Source organism: Berghia stephanieae, chromosome 2 (assembly GCF_034508935.2).
Source record: "Berghia stephanieae isolate SIO BIC M18660-M18661 chromosome 2, UCSD_Bste_1.3, whole genome shotgun sequence".
In the NCBI taxonomy this organism is placed as follows: Eukaryota; Metazoa; Mollusca; class Gastropoda; order Nudibranchia; family Aeolidiidae; genus Berghia; species Berghia stephanieae.
Window position 1 is genome coordinate 116,705,812 of NC_088361.1, and position 25,005 is coordinate 116,730,816.

A 25,005-nucleotide genomic window follows, 5' to 3' on the forward strand; every position below is an offset into this window, starting at 1 on the left:
TAGTAGTAGTGGTAGTAATAGTAGTAGTTGTTGTAGTAGTAGTAGTAATAGTAGTAGTAGTAGTAGTAGTAGTAGTAGTAGTAGTAGTAGTAGTAGTAGTAGTAGTAATAGTAGTTGTTGTAGTAGTAGTTGTTGTTGTTGTTGTAGAAATAGACGTGGTACAAATATTACACCTTTGATGGTGGTTGTAACAGAAGCACTTTTCTTTAGATTTATGCATGATCTTTTATTGCGTCTTTGTATTCTGTCTTCCTGTATCAATGTTAGATTTTGTTTGGTGAATAACAGCTGATACTAACTTTATACATTGTACACGTTGTAGCTCTAAATAAAGTATTTGCAACATGAAATCTACAGATTAATCTATTGGATATTTTAATTACCTTTTAACTGCTTCGCCCACCCTCACCCTCCCCATCTCCCGCAGCTACACCAAGGGCAACTGTTGTTTCCACAGCTGGATCAGCTGCTTCTACACCCGGAGCCACAACGGTAGTGTTTCCAGTATTTTATATTGCTTATTTTATCATTTTAATCCACCATTTTAAATTATCCCGAATTACAAAAAGGAAATGAAATAAGGGCCATTTGCATCCATTAAACATAAATGAGCAAATTGATCTAAAAATCATTTGATTTGCAGGATAACGTCGATGAATATCATGTTTTTAAAATGCCATTGCAGTCTGATCTTACCAGCCACCTCGCTAACACTTTGTTGATATGGTGTATAAGATTTAATGAAGGCAATTCTTACTGCCTCCTCTATTTCCATTTGTACTCTCCTTGCAAATTTCTGAATTCATCATGGAATAGGTTTAATTTTGCCCAAGCCATGACTTGGTTCTTTCGTCGCAATGGAGACATACATGCTTCTGTGCGAGATGTCCCACCGCCTCAAATTGGTTTTCTGTCAGAGTGAACAAGATAGGTACTTAAAACTGATTTTAACGTTAAAGTAACAAGTCAAACCTGGCCGTTTATATAGAGCAATATCCAATAAACGGGCTTTTGCGCTTTGCAAGAGATCATTAGCCAACAGTAACACATAACATCGGAAGGTCCAGGGTTCGAGATCTGCTTTCAGTGGTCTGTAGTTGTGTCACATTCTTCCACGTACTCAGGTACTTTATTCTTACAAGTTTGATTTGCCAATCATGTTCTTGGGGCTTTTTTTCCTTCTCATTCTTGAAATGGAAATGCTGCAATCCAATTCATTACTTTAAAGAACTGTCGGATTTAAGAATTTTGAAAAGTTGCGAGTCAATTAGTCCGGTACTTAGTGCGGCTATGTGGTGTTGTGGTTTGACACTCGTTTTCGGATCCGAAGCTCCTGAGTTCGGGCCTCGCACGGAGCAGAGTTGGGTCCTTGGAAAAGGCTCCTTACTCACATTCGTTCACCGTACTCAGGTGTAAAATGAGGACCTGGCCTTGAACAGCGATGTCTCTGTCCGAAAAATTGTAATATCGCCTAACAGGCGTCTTGTCTCATTCTACATGTTACTTGTTGCTGTTGGTCAGGGACCCGTTGTAAAGCGCTTTGAGTACATTTAGTGGATTTTGCGTTATATAAAAGCTCACGTTTTTCTGTTGTTTTTTTTTAAAAGATTGTTTGACTTAATGGGTCCTATGCAATGTAAACATATTTGCAGATCTGATAACCGGCGCAACTATGGGCTCGTTTTAACGTTGTTGTAATTGAGAATATTTTGCGTTGGTTTGAGAGTATTTCCATTACAACAATGAGACCATAACAATTTGGGTTTTCAGACATGAAAATAAGTACACGTCGGTCGTATAATATCCAGGGCTGCCAGATGGCCACGTTTGTGTGCCAAAATTAGCCAAAGAGAGAATCTCGTTTGTATTATCAATAAGTTTTTTTAAATGGGTCACAGTAATCGTAGTATGTGGCCACGTGAGGTTCTATTTTCCCACTTTTGAAGTCGAAATTGGCCACGAAGCTCTCTATCCACCTGGCAGCCCTGATATCAAATGACATCTTATGATATGCATGATATAATATGATGGGATCTCGTTCGATGAAGAATGATAAGACAAAACAGCAAGAGAAATATTAACAGTAACGATCTTGAGATAATGGTTGGAAAGTGCACTTTGCATTGAGTAATTTGTAGGGGTAATAATATGGGTATGGGATTATCAATGATAAAGTCATAGCCTGACACTGACCACTGGCGGTCGGTCAATAGAGCGAAGTTGTTTTGTGCCGCCCTATATTTTCCGTAGAGTAGCATGTCAACCAAACAAAAAACTTCAATTTTAAAATTTTGATAAAATTAAAAATTTAGCACATACTGCTTTTTGTTTTGAATTTAATAATTGATGACTCGTGCGTCGCTCCGCGAAGGAAGCGTCAAATCGGCACGTTTCATCTTTCCCCCGTTGCCTGCGCGGGGTGACAATGAGTGGAGGGTGTGGTGTGGTGGGGAAGTTTTTTGTTGTTTATATGAGCCAGTCTTCGTTTGGCCGTCCTGTCCTGATCCTATACTCCGTTGTACCTTGAAGAAAGTTAGTTACCACTCCCCAATCTAACTCCACCCTCCCTCCCCAACTAACTATTGTCTTTCACTGCTAAAATAATTAGGCCAAGACGGCCAATCTAGCGATGCACGCCCTGAGGTCCTACTTGGGATAAATTAAAACCATATCAGTTTTATCACTGAAAGAAGAGGCTTTGCTTCACTTAGATATACGGATGAAGAGAATGGCAATAAATATATATTTTATCATTGTTTGTTTTGCTTAAATATATATTAAATATAAAAAAGAACAGTAAACAAAGTATGCACCGAGAAGAGCCCCATGGTACTATAAATAAAAATCCCTGACCCCACGGAGTCCTTCATCCCCGCACACTCCCAACGATCCCTACTCAACTTGTATTGTGTGCATTGTCTAATACTAATAATAGTATAATTATAAAGATGTCGCTGATTGTGTGTGAAGTTAACAAGTGCTTTGCGTTTGGAATTAAATGTGGATTTTTAAATTCTATTATTCTAAAGTTGTGTGTCATACCGTGAGTATTCAGAGAAAATGTATTATCGCTGTTGTCATTGTTTATGAAACCTACCTGTTTTTATCTTGAATCATTTTATTTTAAAAAGTTATTTCTGTAATTTGTAACCAATCATGAATCATGTTGATTTTTTAATTGAAAATCGATTCCGAACTTATCCCCTCAAGAGAAAATAGTGTAGAAAGATTTAGGTCCACACAAACCAGTGAATTTTAACTTAGTTTCTAACACTCCGAGGAGACAGCGCCGATTTAATAATTTAATAATGATTATTTTTAAAATGTTGAATGGCTTACTGCCAGTGAAAGCCGTAAAAGGCTTCATTGTTTTTATTGCTTGATTTTTGGTGATGTATGCTATAACGGACAACAGGAGGATTCAGTGATATTGCGCACATCTCTCAGGCACTGAAGAAACATTCTGAATCAAATAGCCATGTCACAGATGCTGTTAAATATAAACTTTTCAACGTTGTAGATATAAGAAATCAGTTGGAAACAGGACATGCTGCGTCTGTGAGTCGTTATAATGAACAGGTGAAAGTTAACAGACAAGTTTTGTCCAAGATAATTGATGCTCTTTTGTGAGTACGTCTCGTTAATATTCTAACACACACACACATACACGCACACACAAATACACGCACATATGCAAACAATTGCAATACCGCCCTCCACACACACACACACACACACACACACACACACACACGTACAAAGTAGGTCAAATTAAGTTAAATTAACTAGACCAATAAAATTTGATTCTGTATTTCGGATTTGTGCCGCCTTAAATACAATGTGACCAACCGCCCCTGACACTGACATTACCTCACAATACAAGACGAAGATCATCAAAATAAGTAAACAATGATTGATTTCAAACGTTTAACCAATGGAATCATTTATTTGTTTTGTAGAGCTGTCCTGACAACAATTCAATGAGAGCGATCTATATTCATGTTTTCGTCCAACCAGGTCATCAATCACATGATTTGTCCAACGATTGGATATTTCTTAACAAATGTAAACACGCTGCTTTGTTTACAAATGTTATAAACATACCAATGTATCAAGCTGAACCAAATGACCAATCGTGATGCTACATATTTAAAAAGCGGTGAACACATTTCACTAAGTGGGTCACTTTGAGGACATTTTGCAATGTGACCAATGACCTCGAGCACATGGAAAGTTAATATAGATAGAATGCGCTTGGCCAAGGAGTTCACAACATTGCCATCCGGAAGTATAACGGACCAACACACAAACTCTGTGTAACCATGAACTTTTATAGTCTGGTTAATACAGTTTAGTGAGAACAACTCACAAACGCGGATGGCAAAAACAATAACAAAGGCCTGAGTGACGTCATCTGCATACTATCTAAAGATCATGCCCATTTTGATATTATTTTAATACCAAAATCTTGAGGTGCCTAAATGAGTCAATATTATGTATAGTAAATTGACTCTTATAAAAGATACAAAACAAAGTAAACGACGTTTCGGCCTTTGGCCTTCTTCAGGTAAACACGAAATGTGTTATATGTATTACATTGTCATAATATTTAAAACAGTATAGGTAAAAAATGTGTGTATTTGTGTGCGTGTGCAAGGGAAGGGGAAAAATAAGAGAGAGAGAGAGAGAGAGAGAGAGAGAGAGAGAGAGATAGATAGATAGAGAGAGAGAGAGAGAGAGAGAGAGAGAGAGAGAGAGAGAGAGAGAGAGAGAGAGAGAGAGATGATATTACATGATTTTATTTTGTTGATCATTGTCAGATAATTTTCAGGGAAATGGCAGACCGTAAGAAGACAAAGGCTTCTGCATGGGTCGACATAAAGAGGAACAACAAAAATACGATTTGAAAATTATATTTAGGTCTAAATCTCGTAAGAATATTATGCTGTTTGATCTATAACAGCATGCGACTTTGACCTGTTTCTCTGCTTTACTTTCAGGGACCCAGTTCTCCAATGTCCACGCTACCTACATTCCCCGTGACAAGTTCTCCATCAACGTCCAACCCAGCCATTAACACATCTCCGCCAGTCGTCGTTTTGCCTGATACAAACACTGGAGGGATTGCTACGACTCCTCCATCAGCAGGTGGAGGAAGCAATGGAGGAATTGGTGGAATTGGTGGGACTGGTGGAACTTCAGGAGGAAATGTATGGCCAAACTGGCCTTGGCCTGGCACCCCTATAGGGACCAGTGGAGGAATAACTGACGGAACTGGCGGTAATGTAGGAGGAGGAACTTTACCAGGACAAACTGGAGGAACGAGTGGAGGCACAATTGGAGGACTTGGTGGTAACGCAGGAGGAGGAAGTTTACCAGGACAAACTGGAGGAACGAGTGGAGGCACGACTGGAGGAATTGGTGGAAACGCCGGAGGAGGAGTCAGGCCAACTTGGCCAGGGAACACAGGAGGGACAGGCGGTAATACAGGAGGGACAGGTGTAGGAGGGGGAAATACTTGGCCGACTTGGCCTAGAAACACTGGAGGGACTGGTGGAGGTTGGCCAAGAAATACAGGTGGCTCAACGTGGTCCTCGCGTGGATCTCTATACCCGTACAACCCCTACTATCCTAGTTACTATTTTAATGGCCAATCGTACTACCCAAACCCAAATACAGGTTATAGCAACAACTACTATTATGACTATTATAGGCAGCAAGAGATGCTCAATTTTATGATGTTAGGTTTATTCGATTTCTTTTAATCGTTTTACTAGCGTATATCGAATGTTGCAAAAAACAAAAACAAAAAAAAGGTTCCTGAATTTTGGTGGCAAAGGTATTTTGAGAAGTCAAATCAAAATCATTCAGAATGTTAAAGGATATTAGCCATTTAAAATGTTTTATTATAAAAGGGGCCTTAAAGAATTGTATAAATCTTGAAAAATCTGAAATCCAGTTCTCCTTTTCCCTTTGAAATAGCCAGTAAGATTGTTTAAATGTATTATTGGTCTCCTTACAACTAGATGACATTTTCAAATAATTGTATTTTAAGCATGATTTTATATCATCCGTAACAGTTTGATTAAGCCAGGCGATTATATTATGTGAATCCAAAAAAGCTGATTTCGCACACAAAAATATTGCTTAGTGCTGTATCATGTACTTTAAGCGCATCAGACAAAGTTTATCGCATCTAGACGTCCATAACGTCACGTCGATAACATCAGCCTGGGACAAGAAAATAACAGTGTCAAGCCAAGACGACAAACGGATACATCGTGTCAAAGTTTGTAAAGGTCGCCAAACATTTTAATTCTTATTTCATTAATCTTGTAATCGTATACATGTTAGCAAAATTTTATACATAGTGAAGATTGTTAAAATAAATAGGCTAGATTATTTAAAATCTCTCTGATGATGAAAAAGATTTGAGAGTTCAGGACAAAATCTGCCACATTCGACATATCTACTATTTTATACGTATCCATTATCCTCCACACGACATTTAAAGTTTTCATTTTGACACAAGATTGTCAACAAGACTGACTGTTAAGTGTTGAAATGGGTATTTAAACGTGCATAACAGAAAATCCTATATTTACCAGTAATATAATGTGAATGGTGTTTTATATAATAATCTTAATATACATTTATTGAATGTTTGGATTTGAAAAGACTTGTTATTCGATTTGTTTTATATTTAAATGATTATGCCTTTAATTGAAATATGAATCAAATACTAATTCTTTTTTTTTTTACAAAACCCGCCTTTCGAATTCCGTTTTCTTTGTTTTCCATTTTCTTTGTTAGAAGTCTTAGGTTTGAAAGACATTACCTCAATCTGGTAGTAATATCAATGACTACTAACGTATTATTTGCCACACATTCTTAACTCTCTCCTTACCGACTATTTCCAGGATGTTTCCTGAATTGTCATACCTACCTAAAACAAAATTTGATTTTTTTTTCACTCAACATGTAAAATGCCATAAATAATTTTTCAGCAAAAACAAACCTTACAAAACAGCATTATGTTTTTATAAATACAGCAAAGGTGTTTCTGAGAACTTTCTGAGAGCTATAATAATGACGTGAGTTAGAGACGATCTTTGGATCGTGGATAGCTCATACGGTAGAGTCACGCTCTCACCGGCCAGGCGGAGTTGTCGTACCAGTAAGGTCGCGGGTTCAAACTCCCATCACCGCCGCGAAAATTTTTTATTCTCTATTGTCTTCTGCCACTTTTCTACTCACTTCATCTCTTGTTGTTACCAACATAGTGCCTGCTCCACTCACTTTTCTGAGAACTTTGTAATGTCAAAACAAATCTGGATAAGAGAAATGCTGATTGTATCTTAACGAATGTGAAGATTTTCCTCTATTTGGTAAGGAGAGAGTTACATAGAATGCCGCATTTAATATTCTTCTTTCTTTATTATGTCGTCAGGCCCGGAAAAATATCAATTAGAATCTGTCATCCTTTTTTTGTGTGTATGTCTTTGTGCTGTAGAGGTCTTGGAATCACAAAGCGTTCTAAATGTGGTCCACGGGATTCACTTGGTACTGTACACTCCCACGGCATGGTCTTGTCGCTTCTTTCCGTTCAATAGGAATTAGGTAGTTGGGCCAGTTAGGTCTGACGGAAAGTACGATATACTAATGCCCTAACCAAAGGGCTGCTAATAATATGTTGATTAAACCTGAAATAAATGCGTTTTTATATTTTGGTTAAAAAGTGCCATTTACATAGCTCGATTAAATTGATCCCAAATTGATCAAAAGTTCTTGGAGCTGAGAATTTTGTGTGTGTCCGGTTTAAGGATTTCATGGTATTGGGTTATTTTAAGATCTCAATGGTGTTAAAGTTATACCATTTTAACAAATTTAGCTTTATATAGCGCAATATCCACTAAATGTGCTCAAAGCGCTTTACAAGGGGTCCCTGGTCAACAGCAACATTTAACACGTAGGACGGGACATGGCGCATGTTAGGCGATATTACAATGTTTCGGACACAGATAACGATGTTAACGGGCCAGGTACTCATTTAACACCTAAGTACGGTGAGAGAATGTGAGTAAAGAGCCTTCTCGAAGGACTCGACTATGCGCCGAGCGCGAGGCTCGAACCCAGGACCTTCCGATCCGAAAGCGAGTGTCATACCACAAGACCACATAGCCGAGGAGCTTACTATCAAATCCTGCTAAAGTTAAATCTAGGTAGAAAGTGAGTTGACACTTTATAGAATCTAGTCGAAATCTCAGAATCACTGAGAAAATTTGAAGTTCAAGGTATTGTTCTAAGAGGCTAATAAGACGACTATTTCCTCCTCAAGTCGCTGAATAAATGACACAAAATTGCCGTTTTCTCTAATGATAAAAATCGGCTTAGTAGATTTTGAAAGTCAACTCATCAAATATAGATCGAACGAAATTGACGTCACTCAGCTCTTTGTTATTGTTTTTAGCCAGCCGTTTTATGAATAGTTTTCACTAAATTGTATTAATCAGACTATAAACGTTTAAGGTTACACATAGTATTGTGTGTTGGTCCGTTATATCCGGCTGGTGGAATGTTGTGAGTCAATTACCAAAAAATCAATAGAGAAATAAGAAGATGAAATATGGAACAAAAACAAACTATAGGTTATATCCATACAAAATTAAAGCCCAACAGGCGAATTGTACGTGGAAAATAAAATGATAGTGAACCCATAAAACTATGCTATATAATTGTTCATATTTTTCCTAATTCTATACAAACTTAACACGGGAAGACACTGGGTAGCTTTTCGAGGCTTATGTCGGGGAGATGAAAGGTGTTGTCTCGTTGAGATTTCTGCTCACACTATCTTTTGGTTATTGAACTTTTAAAAAATTATTCGACAGCCATTTATACAACTTACCAAAAGCACAAATGTCGGTAAGAGAAAATTAAAACAACATTGTCGAAGATTTTGGAATACTTCTAATCGGAAATTTTAAACTACTACCCGCTAACTTGATATGAAAAGAGAAAGTTACCAATCAGTCATAGTATTCCTCTGAAGAATCATAGTAAGATTCATAACTGTTACCGTAGTTATAAAAAGGATTAGGGTTGTAGTAAGTCTGGATGAATTGGTTGTAAGGATAGGGGTATTGCTGGGGTTGAGGGTTGTAAGGATTTGGCTGGTAAGGGTTGTGGTAGTCTGGTTGGGATGGAGCAGAGTAGGAATAGGGATTGGAATAGGACTTGCTGGTTATTGGGGGCAGCCTGGTGGTCGTGGTGGTTTTTGTTGTCGTAGGGGTCGTTCTTTGAGTGGTGGTGGTCGTCGTTGGCTTTGGGGTTGTTGTTGTTGTTGTTGTCGTTGTCGTTGATGTTGTTGTTGGGGTAGTGGTGGTTGTCGTAGGGGTAGTGGTGGTTGTTGTGGGGGTAGTGGTGGTTGTCGTAGGGGTAGTGGTGGTTGTTGTGGGGGTAGTGGTGGTTGTAGTAGGAGTGGTGGTGGTTGTTGTAGGTGTGGTAGTGGTTGTGGTTGTTGGAGTAGTGGTAGTTGTCGTAGGGGTGGTGGTAGTTGTACTGGGAGTAGTTGTGGTAGTTGTTGTAGGAGTGGTGGTGGTAGTGGTCGTTGGGGTTGTAGTTGTTGTCGTGGGGGTGGTGGTTGTTGTAGAAGTGGTAGGAGTGGTAGTTGTTGAACTCGTTTCGGTTGTAGTTGTCGTCGTGGTGGTCGGAGTCGTTGATGTAGTTGTGTCTGTTGTTGATGTAGTTGTGTCTGTTGTTGATGATGTTGCCTGAAGAAAATAAATAAGCTGATGTGTCAAAAGTCTCAATCCCGACTCTTCTTGGGTGTCTCAAATTTGAGACTTTCTTTTAGCAAATCGGGGATTATCACAATTGATTGTTATTTCAACTAATACTTTTCTGGTCAAAGCATAAATATTTTTTAAAACGATTGTCTGCTTTGTCAAAGTATGGGAGAACAGTTGGGTGAGATGGATATATTAGATTTCAACCACAGATCGCTCTAAATTGTTGTTCAAATGACTCGTTCATTTTATACAATCTTTAACAAGAAATGAAGGGAGTACAGAGAAATGTCATAAGATAATATAGAATTACACATTTCGCGGCGAAGGGAGTTGAAGCCGGACCCGATTGTTTTTGCACCTCTAGCTGGCCACGAGAAGACACTCTACAATTGACGGTATTCGCCACAACAAATAAGTGGTAAACAAACCTAATAACTTGAGTCTCTCAAGCGACTTGTTGACGTCATAAGGACAACACACAAAACACTAGGAAAGTTTAAAAGCCAGCAGTTAAGTTATGAGCTCTATTTTTTTTTCCGGAACAGTCGGGTCTTTTTTTTCAACCGTAGCCATCGTTAACTTATAGCCTGACACTTGAACCTACCAGGACTCATACTTTGACGTCATCTTTTATGGTTTCGCACCGTTTAGTTGTCGTTAGTAGTGCTCAAGGAAACACATGATCCCATTGGTCGAACTATTGAGACAACTCCCGATTTGTTTTCTTTTGTGGCCAAGGACTTGTCTTTTGATGTTATTTTTTGGTCAGTGTCAGGCTCTTAGTTAACGTTTCAACTCCCCGTCGCCGCGAAGGTTTTTATTCTCTATTCTCGCCCGACACTTCTCTACTCACTTCAATTCTTGTTATTATCAACATAAGCGCCTGCTTCACTCACATATCTGAACTACTTCTATCTTTAAAAGCATTCAAGTCAACTTAAAGGAAATACCAGCTAGAAAGACATTAAAATGAGTGTCCCTTTTTAAAAAGATTATATCTAAAATACTGACATAATTATTTCTTTTGGTTACATCATTAAACAAATCTAATAGGTAAACGAAAGAAGGGGGTCCCGATAGCGCAATTGGTAGAGCACTCACTTCACACACAAAGGACGCAAGATCGATCCCGGGTGCAGTCGAGATTTTTTACGAACCCCTGTCCACTCAGCAATAAATGGGTAGCTGGGTCTGTTAGATCTGGCAGTACTTTGCGATAGATTCGCGTCCGATCCAAAGGGTGGCAAGCAATTGCTATTGTCCGTTTCGCAGTATAGAAACCAGTATAAACTTCGGGTCCTCTGGGTCTAAAGGCTCTGAAGGACTACTTAACTTACTTACTTAAAAGGTAAATAAAAGTACAAAATACATTGTCATATTGACAGGTACAACTTTATAATTGAATCAATGCTTGTGCTTACCGATGAGGTAGAATCTGTGGTAGTTGAGGCTGGAAAAGAGGATGTATTCAATTTATCAGAAATTAGGCATTTATGAATTCATGACAAAGTAATAGTTTGATGTTGTGAGACTTTGGCCTATAATGCCGACCTCTGAAAACATACAACTTCGTGAAGTCCCAGGTTTAAGAGTTTTTGGTAAGATGAGGTGATTTTAATCCATCGAAATTTAAAGGACGAGTTTTCTTAACAAAATTTCATGACAGTGATGCTGGCCACTGGTGAAACCCATTTTTTATTTTGGCTAGAAAACGTTTATTTCAAATATTTGGACTTTGAAATTGGAGATTGAATATTTACATTGTCGGTGGCCATGTAATTAATCTCTCGATATTTGAGTAGATGTTTTTCTCTCCAAATGGATAAAATAGCTTTTGGCTAGAAAACGTTAATTTCAAATATTTGGACTTTGAAATTGGAGATTGAATATTTACATTGTCGGTGGCCATGTAATTAGTCTCTCGATATTAGAGTAGACGTTTTTCTCTCCAAATGGATAAAATAATTTAGCTAGTCTCACAAATAAAAACATCTATAGTCAGTGTGTATTGATGAGCACATAATTTAATAACAGCTGCTTTTGCTTTTACGTTATATAAGTTTCTAAAAATGTACAGAATTTTTAAATTAATTCTTACAAAATGAAAATGGATGCAAACGTTGTGATATAATATGATGTATTGGTTGCGAGAAAAAAAACAGGAAAAGTTTAGAGGTCTGTCCCTGCAAGACTATAATCAACGCATGTCTGAAAGTGTTCCCCAGTCAAACTCATTTATTGAAATTTATTAACACGATTTTTCAGGAAAGTGTATATCTAGAAAAAAATTATAATCCCACGATTGTTTTAATAAGCACACCTCATGGTTGCAATCTCGAAGATTTTGGACTTAATTCTCAAATTTTGATATGATAAGTCGATCTATCCCCTGGTTTGCTTTATGGCTGTACTTTTTTAAAAATGATCTTTATATAGCGCAATATCCACTAAATGTGCTCAAAGCGCTTTACAATGGGTCCCTGGTCAACAGCAACATTTATCATGTAGGACGGGACATGACGCCTGTTAGGCAATATTACAATTTTCGGACAAAGACAACGCTGTTAACGGCCAGGCACTCATTTTACACCTGAGTACGGTGAGAGAATGTGAGTAAAGAGCCTTTTCCAAGGACTCAACTATGCGCCGAGCGCGAGGCTCGAACCCAGGACCTTCCAATCCGAAAGCGAGTGTCATACCACTAGATCACTTAGCCGCTGTACTTAGCCCTTTTTCAATTATCATTTGATTTTCTAGTTTATTGAATAGTAATTCAATCTCATGCATTTAACTCACGAAAAAACTAAAAACAAGATAAAAGTTTGGTAGGTATAACATAAAACGATGAGTTCAAATCACAAGATCGCGAAATTGATTACAATAAAATTTGTCAAGTAACCTTTACTTTTGTACAATCAGTCCGCCAATAGTGAAAATAGACCTTACAATATCATTAGCACAATATTTCATGCCACATATCTCCACATCACCTTTATTGATCTTAAAGAGGGTTTCGAAGTTTTCATTCGTGTATATTTATATAAAGTCACCTTTTAACCAATCGTTCTAAGCCAAATATGACAGACCTTGCTAATCTTGTATTATTTCGGAATGAGCTCGATAAAGAAGAATAAATTAATAATGAAAATTCTCAGAAATTAGAAAAATTAAGTTGTTTGAAGTGTGATACTCAAAAAGCTAAATAGATGAATCTGCTTTAACTTCAATTTTATATGTTAATCTAAAATGTCAATCTAAGGATCAAATTCACCCCGATATAATGCCTTCTTGGATAATTGGTTACAAATACTCACATTGAGCTATGGCATCTGGCAACCTTCCTGCAATTATAATACATAGCACGAACACTGCCACACCATTTCTATAAGGAATCATTGTTGCAATAATGACTGATAAAACTTGAAAATATGTTTCTTATGATCCGTAGAGTCCAAAGGCATCAGTACAAATGAAATCAAAATCATACCTATGAAATAGCTATGGAATTAGATTCAGAAAATGTCAATATACGGGTATTCAAAAATATTCTCCACCCTTTATGATTGAGTGATAGTTTGTAGAAATGTTTGTTTAGATACATTCTTCGATGTATACGACGAATTTTACAAATACTCTGGTCTATAAATAAAAAGCTTAAGACTACAAGAAAGACCTATGTTTCTTTTAGTGATATCTTATCCATCATCTATAACAAACAAAAAGAGGCAAAACATTGGTTTCACAGTAGTTTGATAATGTTATCAATTGTAATATTAATTTTATATTTATCATTGTAAACATATATCTGAAAAGCCGGGAGTTAAATACTATTTCCTGGAAAAACAAAAAACAAAAAAGCCTGAACTGTACTTAAGTACTTAGTGATTTCAGCCATCAGTCAGAGTGTATCGCTTTCTAGCATGGGAACTGGGCGATTCTTAGCGGATCTTCATACCAAGTGACTATCATGCTAATGCTCCAAAACGTTGTGACGATGTCCCACCCATTCTGAATAATGCGGGTGTGTTTTTGATCTCTCCAATAATGTGGCAGGTACGATTGATGACACTATTACAGTCGTTGGATGTCTACATGTTTATTTCGGAGATATCTGAATAATGGCACAACCGAAGACAATCTTCATTGGCAAATTGCGGTATCTTGAAAAGGGTTCAAATTTACTAAAGACGTAAATACCCAGTTTATCAATTTTCAAGACACAATTTTTCAAAGTCAAGCAAATATTAGACATATTTGTTTCAAAATGATAACAATCTATATCAATGTCTAGCTTTTATATATTTAATGCACTTTTACACAAACGTTTCTTAATTTAAATGTAAAGTCAATGTCCGTGTATTGTGCATGGTTAAATCAGAACCTGGCTGGAAACAACGTTGTCGTTGTTTCTGCCTCCCAAAAGTAAATACAATAGCGCGTTACAGGCGTGATACCTCGTCCTACATCGTATATGTGATCTCGTATTAAAAGCTTTGAGCACAAAATGTTGAATATTGCACAATGTTTTCAAGTGCATCTTTGTGATCTGATGATATGAAGATCAGCTTTGTGCTGTCGGTAGAAGGTTCTATTCCCGCAATGTTTAGTCCTTAGAAAAAGTTCATTACTCACCTTTTCTTAACATACTAGAGTTTAGAATGAATAACTGGCCTTAGAAGCGGTGTCTCAATCGATTAAAAAAAAGATTATAATAAAACAATCCCACCACCTTCTCACGTCTTACTTGTTCGTTGTTCCTGTTGCCTTGGGACCCCATATATAGATATTGAGCACAAAATGTTGAATATTGCACAATGTTTTCAAGTGCATCTTTGTGATCTGATGATATGAAGATCAGCTTTGTGCTGTCGGTAGAAGGTTCTATTCCCGCAATGTTTAGTCCTTAGAAAAAGTTCATTACTCACCTTTTCTTAACATACTAGAGTTTAGAATGAATAACTGGCCTTAGAAGCGGTGTCTCAATCGATTAAAAAAAAGATTATAATAAAACAATCCCACCACCTTCTCACGTCTTACTTGTTCGTTGTTCCTGTTGCCTTGGGACCCCATATATAGATATTTGAACATGTTTAGTGTATGGGCTTTGAGATTATATGCAAAGTTATCTCATACAGGTAGGATAAAGTTCATTCTAAGCTGCCATCCAATTTTATTATTTTCAACATTGCTATCTTGGCAGAAAAGGTTAAGTCTGTATTTATTATTATGTATGCGACAACTTCTCATACGCTGAACAATTCATCTACTTAGAAGGGCATTGTGAGACGAAAATGAGGGAAATCTACAGTAGGTCATCCAGTGCAGGAAGACCCTCTAAATCACATGAAAATATCAGGAAATCATCCCCGTGCACTGCCGCACTTTGAAACAGCGAGCATTAACAATTTTGGTAAGAAAAATCATCGTTCAAATCTCGATCGAATGAAATAATCTTGCCAAAACTCTAAATAATGAGAATTTCGTGAAGTCCCGGGTTTGAGATATTCTTTTGGCAAGATGAGGGTCATTTCAAGCGATCGATATTTGAAGAAAGAGTTTTCTGGTCAAAACTTTAAGCTACGTGTTTTCTTCGAGTCTCAGAATAAAACTCAGTGCGGAGAATAGAACCCTTCTCGGGTTTTTCCCACAAAAAATCTCAACCTGTAATGTGCTGTCAAAGTGTTGTCAGTGGACACACCCAAATTCTTCTAGAGAATACCATAGAGATGGATTGGAGTCTCAGCACAAAACTCAGTGCGGAAAATCCTCGAATTTTAGCCCCCCAAAATATCAACCTGTAATGTACTTTCAAAGTGTTGTCACCCGAATTCCTCTAGAACATACGATGGAGGTGGATGGGACACCGTCTTCAGGTTTCAGGTTTGATATTAAGTACGTGACAAGTTTAGGGTCATTCAAATCGATTGATATTTTCAGTGAAAGTTTTGTAAACAAAATTTTAGAATTGTGTTTAGTCAGAGTGCGCAACAGCTTTGGTCCATGGTGATTGATATCTTAATATTGGGATGAGGCGCAAAAGTGGTCCACTGAAAAGTAATTTGGCTTGATATGACTATCTGTTGTACCAGTTTGTCGCCGTCTATTTTGGCGTGACCAAGTTATAAAAACATGAAAGAAGCTGATCACAAAATCACACTCCATCATTAACAGAAAAAGTAGTCATTTAGAGCCATTAGGTCCATGAGGTCGGAGTTTTTCCTGGTTTCTATAGCGTGAAACGGACAATAGCAATTGCTTGCTGTCCTCTGTATTGGACGCAAGTCTATAGCAAATAACTTTCCGCCAGATCTAACAGACCCAGTTCCGCATTAACTGATGGATGCACAAGGGGGGGGGGGGGGGGGGGGTTCAGATAAAAATCTGCACGCGGGTCTGAGGTGGGTGCTCTATCAGCTGAGTTATTGTGACCCCCTTTATTTCGTTGACGAAGCAACTGACAGGATCTTTCGTACTTCAGAAAAGTCAGAAAATAATTTAATCAAACAATATGATTTATGATATAAACTTGACAATTTATTGATGGACTATAATGTGTATCAATGACAGTTATTTTAATATAAAATCATATAATAGGCATACATTAGATGTGGTACTATTCAAATAACGAGATTGACTAATAATGATGAAGACGTAGTGAAAATAACATCGGCAAACAGCTAGTTACAACTTATGCCAGTCTATATGGAATTTTCCATTCATAAAACGTATATATATATATATATATATATATATATATATATATATATATATATATATATATATATATATATGATTATGATGGGGAAATATATAAACCTATTGTTTTCGTTACATAAATTAACTATGTGTGATATGACTTGTTAATTTTAACTTGTATGTTAAACGAATACTTAAACCCCATGCCTTTACGATCAATATAAAAATTGATTGTGCGGCATAAGTAACCTCGGAAAATATGTAATGTTCTATGTCAAGAAGAGAACAAGTAAATGAGATAAATTGTGGTGATGAAATGAATAAACTCATAATACTATTATATGAATAAACAATACATTAAATGGAAAACATGCACGGTTTATAATATACCAGGCATATCAAATAAAACATAACGTAGTCTTCCTTAATGATGAATAGAGGAAAAAGAAAGAATATGGCAGCTTAATAAAGAAAAGAAAATCATCAAAAGAAATGTACCGGGCTTAGACTCTAGCTATTTAATGTAATGTCATGAATGGGATATTGCTAACTAAATTGATAGACCACTCATCTCTCAAACAAACGTACCCGGTTAGAGTCTGCTCACAAGTTGGTATATTTTCTGATCCCACTGTCTATCCAGTGGTGATCAGGTAGCTGGGTCAAAATCACAACTGGCAGAAATTAAATTGGAACAGATCCACGACATATCAAAAGGATAACAAGAAAGTGCTATTATCCTTTTAACTTTGCAGACATCGGAGTAAACTCCGGCCATGTCGGGATAATGTTGTTTGTTTTTTTTTTAGACGACGGCTTATACGTTAAATCATAATATACTTTAATAAGAAATCTTAATAATGCTTTGGTTGAACTGAAAAGGATTGGATTCAAAAATTCCCATTGACATTCATTCTGTTATTCAGTGGAGCTGTCATGATTATTTTTTGTTCAAACGTATTGGAAATGAGTTTTCTTTGAAGGCGTTGATAAGATGTATGTTCTATTAACACACATTTTATGTAAACACTCGGTAAATCAAATTAGGTTAAACCTGCGTGCACGTATTTTAGGTCTGATAACCGAATGCAATTATGGGCTTGTTTTAACACTGTTGTAATGGACAATATTTTGCGTTGTTTGATAATATTTCCATAACACCAATGAGCCCATAACAAATTGGGTTATCAAACCTGCAAAAAGTACCTACACGTCGCATTAAACCCTGAAGTTTTTCAGGTAAACAATAATAATACAACAGCAAACCAGCCTGATTGTCAACTATTTGTATTTACCTTGCGTCTACATAGATCGTGATTAATATTGTGTAAGATGTAATTGAACATATGAAAGAATAATATTATAATAGCAATTATGCGAAATTATAGAAGAGTAAAGTTGGTGCAATAAAATAACAAGAGATGAAGTGAGTAGAAAAGTGCCAGAAGACAATAGAGAATAAAAATTTTCGTGGCGGTGGTGGGGTTTGAACCTGCGACCTTATTGGTACGACAACTCCGCCTGGCAGGTGAGAGCGTGGCTCTACCGTGTGAGCTATCCACGAATACAAAAATATTCGTATCAAACTCAGGTCATTTCTAGAACTCTCTCTCACCCACTTCTGGAAATCGCGGGCTCGCTCGCCAACCAACCATCGCGAAGTTACTTGACCAGCAGTTAAGCTTAATAGCCAAAATTCTCAACACAAACATATAACATAGAAACGATTGAGACATTGAGTATGCTACGGTATATGGGGTGAATTTTAAATTCAGAAAAGTGAGTGGAGCAGGCACTTATGTTGGTAACAACAAGAGATGAAGTGAGTAGAAAAGTGCCAGAAGACAATAGAGAATAAAAATTTTCGTGGCGGTGGTGGGGTTTGAACCTGCGACCTTATTGGTACGACAACTCCGCCTGGCAGGTGAGAGCGTGGCTCTACCGTGTGAGCTATCCACGAATACAAAAATATTCGTATCAAACTCAGGTCATTTCTAGAACTCTCTCTCACCCACTTCTGGAAATCGCGGGCTCGCTCGCCAACCAACCATCGCGAAGTTACTTGACCAGCAGTTAAGCTTAATAGCCAATATTCTCAACACAAACATATAGCATAGAAACGATTGAGACATTGAGTATGCTCCGGTATATGGGGTGAATTTTAAATTCAGAAAAGTGAGTGGAGCAGGCACTTATGTTGGTAACAACAAGAGATGAAGTGAGTAGAAAAGTGCCAGAAGACAATAGAGAATAAAAATTTTCGTGGCGGTGGTGGGGTTTGAACCTGCGACCTTATTGGTACGACAACTCCGCCTGGCAGGTGAGAGCGTGGCTCTACCGTGTGAGCTATCCACGAATACAAAAATATTCGTATCAAACTCAGGTCATTTCTAGAACTCTCTCTCACCCACTTCTGGAAATCGCGGGCTCGCTCGCCAACCAACCATCGCGAAGTTACTTGACCAGCAGTTAAGCTTAATAGCCAATATTTTCAACACAAACATATAGCATAGAAACGATTGAGACATTGAGTATGCTCCGGTATATGGGGTGAATTTTAAATTCAGAAAAGTGAGTGGAGCAGGCACTTATGTTGGTAACAACAAGAGATGAAGTGAGTAGAAAAGTGCCAGAAGACAATAGAGAATAAAAATAAAATATTTTTGTATTCGTGGATAGCTCACACAGTAGAGCCACGCTCTCACCTGCCAGGCGGAGTTGTCGTACCAATAAGGTCGCAGGTTCAAACCCCACCACCGCCACGAAAATTTTTATTCTCTATTGTCTTCTGGCACTTTTCTACTCACTTCATCTCTTGTTGTTACCAACATAAGTGCCTGCTCCACTCACTTTTCTGAATTTAAAATTCACCCCATATACCGGAGCATACTCAATGTCTCAATCGTTTCTATGTTATATGTTTGTGTTGAGAATATTGGCTATTAAGCTTAACTGCTGGTCAAGTAACTTCGCGATGGTTGGTTGGCGAGCGAGCCCGCGATTTCCAGAAGTGGGTGAGAGAGAGTTCTAGAAATGACCTGAGTTTGATACGAATATTTTTGTATTCGTGGATAGCTCACACGGTAGAGCCACGCTCTCACCTGCCAGGCGGAGTTGTCGTACCAATAAGGTCGCAGGTTCAAACCCCACCACCGCCACGAAAATTTTTATTCTCTATTGTCTTCTGGCATTCTACTCACTTCATCTCTTGTTGTTACCAACATAAGTGCCTGCTCCACTCACTTTTCTGCAATAAAATAAACAACATCACGTGACCGGATATTTGACATCAAACGTGACCCAGATTTTTTTATAAATGACCCGAACTATGCTGCAATTGACCTTTAGTAATGTCAACAACACCTGCAATATAACGATTCACGGCGAGCAACTTACCAACGTAGAAAGTTTTAAATACCTAGGTTCAATAGTGACAACAGATGGAAGATGTAACCGAGACATACGAGCAAGAATAACTCAAGCCAAACAGGCCTTCATGGACCTGGGAAACATTTTGAAAAACAAACAGATGTCGTTCGGGATTAGATTCCGAGTCTTGAAGTGCTACGTGTGGCCAATCTTGTTCTACGGATGCGAAAGCTGGACTACAAATGCAGAAACACAAAAGAACATTGAAGCTTTTGAAATGTGGTGCTTGAGAAGGATGCAGAGAATATCGTATACCGCACACAAAACGAACGAAGAAGTGCTAAAACAAACATACCAACAAAGGAAACTAATGCCCTTAATAGTGGATCGACAACTATCCTTTTTCGGACACATAGTAAGGAAAGATAAGAATGAATACCTGGCAAGTTGTGGAAAAATACCTGGTAAACGCGCCCGGGGAGACAAAGAAAAACACTCATAGACCAACTGAAGGGCTTCACCAACCTAACAATCCAAGAGCTGTTTGAAAAAGCAAGAGACAGGGAGGAATGGAGAGAGATAATTCATGCAGTATCCGAAGCCTGGACCAGGCATGGAACCTAGAAGAAGAAGAATGTCATGCGCATCCAACCAACTTTTTGTTTACATGTTGCTAAGGCAGCAAACTGAAGTTGGCGCGAATAAATTCAAGCTGTTTACTCCGAGTCTGAGATAGCTAGGGAGGCCACGATCATATTTTTTTATCGCCAAAATACCCCTTCTTTTATTTTATAGGAAAACCATAATCATGGTTCCCCCTCCTCTCGTAAACAAAACCATATCTATGTCCAGGGAAACGAAGATGGTTGCTTGTCTTTGGTTAAGGCGGACCATACTTTTTTTTTACAGCGTATCAAATGATCAAAGTCAAAGCATACGGTCAATGTAATGAAGAGAGTAAATTCGAATCTATCTCCTATCTCTTCGCTCAGATGACCCTTTTGACAGAAGACAACTACTACTTCTACACTATAACTATAACTGCACTACCACTACTGTATTATAACCACTGATACCACAAAACTATAGACTTTTATACTATCTAGAACTAATGGACCGTATGGCTTAGCGGTACGGTTTTCGTCTTGTCACAAAAGTCGAGCAATGCCAATGCTAAGTATGATCAGTAATAGGATGGGTGACTAATCGTGAAAAATTATACACACATTACCCCACTCGATTGAATGAGTATCTGGCTACAGAAATGGCGGTTAGTGTAGTGACAGTTTAAGTACACAAGGGTCGCCTAACAGGCTGTATGACAAAGAAATATGGTTCCACACGGCTTGTTGAAGTGGGGGATAAATATGAAACATTTTGAAGCGCATTGCTCACGGCTATCTGTAGAAATGCGCTGTATAAATATTCATATTTATGTACTTGGTCCAACGGATACTATTACTATTTCTACTACAAGACCTCTACTACTACTACTACTACTACTACTACTACTAATACAATAATAATAATAATAATAATAATAACAATATAATAATAATAACAATAACAATTATTATTGTTGTTGTCAGTATCACCGTTTATTAATGATTTTAAAAAGTGTAAAAGATACTTGCAAAATGTTGGTGTTGTGTGTGTTGTAGTAATCCAGCGACGCAACTCTGTACTGTCTACAACTACAAGAGACGCACAAGACCGTGGCACTAAACATCCCTGGCATGCATTTAGTCAAACAACATGAAAGCAACATTCACGGTAGCGTTAACTACGTCAAAGTCAAAGACAAAACAATAGTGACATACAACCAGGACATGACAGTAAGTGAGGTGGAAATTCTCAGAATTGAAAGCAGACACTTCAATGTGATATTACTGTCAACAAACCTCCACCAACGCCATTCAAGTGGCCAGTTACATCCACCATTAGTGAGAAACCAATGATTGTGATATGTGACTTTAACTGCCACAGCACCAAATGGGGATACAATGAGAACAACAAAGATGGAGATACTGTTGAGGAATGGGCTGACCAATATAATCTGACACTCTTCTATGACGCATGAAGCATCCCTTCCAAGCGCTTGCTGGAGAACAGGCTACAACCCAGACCTTGCATTTGTGTCTTCCAGATATGTCAAAAACTGTCGGCAACCCCATTCCAAAATCAGTATACAGACCTATCGCCATTGAGGTAGGATCAGTCATCTCTACGAGAACAAACAAATTATATGAACTGTGTTCGTGGACCTGGCAGCTGCCTATGACACAGTAAATCATAGGAAACTGCTCCTAAAGGTTGCAAGGGTAACTCGTAACACAAAAATAGTTGCAATAATAAATATCCTTATGTCAAACCGTCACTTTTTTGTGGAAATGGATCGGAAGAAAAGCAGATCACAAAAGAACGGACTCCCTCAAGGATCGGTACTTGCACATATCCTTTTCAACGTTTATACCAACGACCAACCTCATTTTGAGAACATCAGGGGTTTCTATATGATCTGTGTCTTGTGTCCCAGGCCTCTGATTTCAAGACCATTGAGGAGAGACTAACGGATGTCCTGGAGCCACTCTCTGAGGCCACATTTAAAGAACTCACTTGCCAACCAAGGAAAAACTCAAGTGTGTTCTTTCCATTTAAAGAACCGCCAAGCCTAAAGAAAACAGGAAACTGAACATCTGGAATGGGAACATATTGGATAAAAACACATTTCCCATGTATTTCGGTGTTACCGTAGACCGCACAATGTCCTTTTCTCAGAACACAAAGAAAACAAAAGCAAAGGTGGCCACAAGAAACAACTTCCTAAGAAAAGAGGCAAAAACTTACACGCCATGGGGAGCAGATCCGAAAACAGTCAGGACAACCATAGTAGCCCTCTGCTATTCATCAGCCGAATAGGTCTCACCAGTCTGAGTAAGATCCTGCCATGTCACAATAACACCTGCCGGATCATTAGAGTAACTTGAAACCGACTGCAGTTCCAGTCCTCCATCGGCTGGCTGGCATTGCACCTCCATACATTCAAAGAGCCACTGATTCCAAAGCCCAGATATATGAATAGAAAATGGACCCAAGGCACCCAAGGCACAGCCCAATGACAAGTAGACTGAAGTCGAGAAAGAGCTTCACGATGGAAGAAAGCATCAACCCTGACCATGCAGCTGTATACAGGCGTTCCACGTTGAGAGAGTGGCACAATCATGCAAATGAAGCTGTTGGAGATCTGAGAGAAGAACTGTCCTACGGAACTGAGCTCCCCAGGAATGAATTGTAACACTGAACAGAGCACAGGCAAAACTTGTGAGAACAACTGGAAGCATGAAAAAGTGAGGGCTGGTTGAGAGTAGCTTGTGTACATGTGGGTGCCCAGAGCAGACATCCTTAGAGAATGCCAGGATGCGCTCAGCTGCACTGACCATGACCCAAGAGTCTGCTCCCCAGATGCTGTGGAGTGGGTTCGGTGTTGGTGCGAAACTGTGACGATGATGACTTGCAAAATGAATAAGTCTTACACCTGCCAATATATAAGTAAGATGACAGGATGCTGATCTTTTTAACATCAAAGTACTTTTGTAACCCGGCAGTGCTAACTTTTATGTGTAACCCAGAATGAAAAGTTATTACAAAAGACGATTGCAAGATATTTAGATAAATTGCTAGTTTAACATTGTGGTAGACGTACATATATGTATTAAAGTTACATATCCAATAACCAAGAATGAATAAAAACAGGACAGTCTTTAAACTGTATCAAAGGAAATCACATCTTGCATAACAAGACCTCTAGTGCTATTGTGAGGATTGGTTCTCAGTCTCACCCGTTATGCTGTATCTGAGTGCCATAACACAACTTGTGAAATCCAAATAAATTAAAAACAGATTATAAATTTATATCATATTTATTGTCATTTCATTCATATTCATGTTATTCACACTGAAATCATTAAAAAAATATAGATATGATGTTTCTCCATTAAAGCTATGCTTGTATTCTCATCCTGTGAAAGAGAAAGAAAAAAAAAAGAAAAAAATTGATAATTATTACTGAAACTGTGTAGTTCCATTTTAAAAATCTGTGATGTAAGAGCCTCAGCAAAAGCTTTGGTTAAAAAAGGTTCTGATTCAAGAAATGCACTTCTTAGGCAGAACATGCGATTAACCTGTGTAGACTTTAGTATTATGGTCTTGCATATAATTATCAAGTGCAGAAAGTTTGCCATTAAAATGATTATTTAATAGAATTTAATATAATTTGATTCGAGAAATGGAACACAAAGGAAGAATTTGCGATTAACCTGTCCAGTCATAAGCATCATGTTCTTGTTTATAAAGTGCAGAAACTTTGCAAATAAATAGAAAAGAATTTTATTCGAGAAATGGAATACAACGGCAGAATTTGCGACTAACCAGTTAAGACAAAAGCGACATGGTCTTATTTACAAAATACAGAAACTTTGTGAATATTTCGAGAAATGTAGCACAAAAGCATCACTGTCTTGCATATGAAGTGCAGAAAGTTTGTGATTAAGCCACTGCATTATTTAAATATGATGTTGCTGTTAAATGAAACAATGCAATACATTTTTTTAAAATATGTTCTGCAACATCACATGGTCCCATCTATCAAATTCTACTACCATTACAAATCAGCTACATAGATGGTTTCATCAGTACTCTTATCTTGCTGATAAATTAAATTATAAATATAGAAAAGGATATAATAAACTTTAAAAAATTATTATAAAGTTAAATGGTAGACAAGATAAAGAGGTCATTGCCTATTTCTTTTTAAATTTCTTATTCATAACCAAGGAAGCACGTTTCTTTTGCTATATTCTTCTTGACTTCACTATGTAAATGTTTCTTTCAAGTGAATAACAAGCTCACAGGGCATTTTTATAAATAAACAGGAGCCAATACCATTAAAATGGAGAGATCACTGCCAAAAATTACATAGGGATAGATATGCATTGGTTTTAACGTGTATTAGACACTGTCATTAGAAAAAAGTTTTAAAAAATCTTTACAAACTACAGTAAGCTGCTTTTAAAATTAAGAAACGCTCGAAAGCAAAATATGGTCCTGTTCTCTTAATCACCGCTCTCTAGTCTCTAGATTAGGTCAATAA

At 37.7% G+C, this 25,005-nt stretch overlaps 2 protein-coding genes across 2 annotated transcripts in view; one reads left to right on the plus strand and one right to left on the minus strand.

Annotated features, from left to right (window-relative positions):
* The window catches only part of LOC144966345 (uncharacterized), a 10,804-nt gene extending 4,038 nt beyond the window's left edge, over positions 1-6,766 (plus strand). Inside the window, exons 3-4 of the mRNA XM_078902670.1 lie at positions 428-492; positions 5,001-6,766. Of these exons, the coding sequence (XP_078758796.1) occupies positions 428-492; positions 5,001-5,765 (830 nt within the window). The 3' untranslated portion in view covers positions 5,766-6,766. The remainder of the gene's footprint in view (positions 1-427; positions 493-5,000) is intronic.
* A 664-nt stretch (positions 6,767-7,430) lies between these two features.
* Positions 7,431-13,589, minus strand: LOC144966346 (uncharacterized). Its single transcript, XM_078902671.1, has 3 exons — positions 13,106-13,589; positions 11,213-11,241; positions 7,431-9,773 (listed from the first exon to the last, which is right to left on the minus strand). Exons 1-3 carry the CDS (start codon positions 13,147-13,149, stop codon positions 9,097-9,099), a joined length of 750 nt encoding a protein of 249 aa, XP_078758797.1. The 5' UTR covers positions 13,150-13,589; the 3' UTR covers positions 7,431-9,096.
* Between the last annotated feature and the right edge of the window lie 11,416 nt (positions 13,590-25,005).

Coding starts and splice junctions, on each gene's coding strand:
- LOC144966346 (XM_078902671.1), bottom strand. CDS start 13,149: ATGTATTATAATTGCAGGAAGGTTGCCAGATGCCATAGCTCAAT. Junction 11,242..13,105: donor GCCAGATGCCATAGCTCAAT/GTGAGTATTTGT, acceptor CCTCTTTTCCAG/CCTCAACTACCACAGATTCT. Junction 9,774..11,212: donor CCACAGATTCTACCTCATCG/GTAAGCACAAGC, acceptor TATTTTCTTCAG/GCAACATCATCAACAACAGA.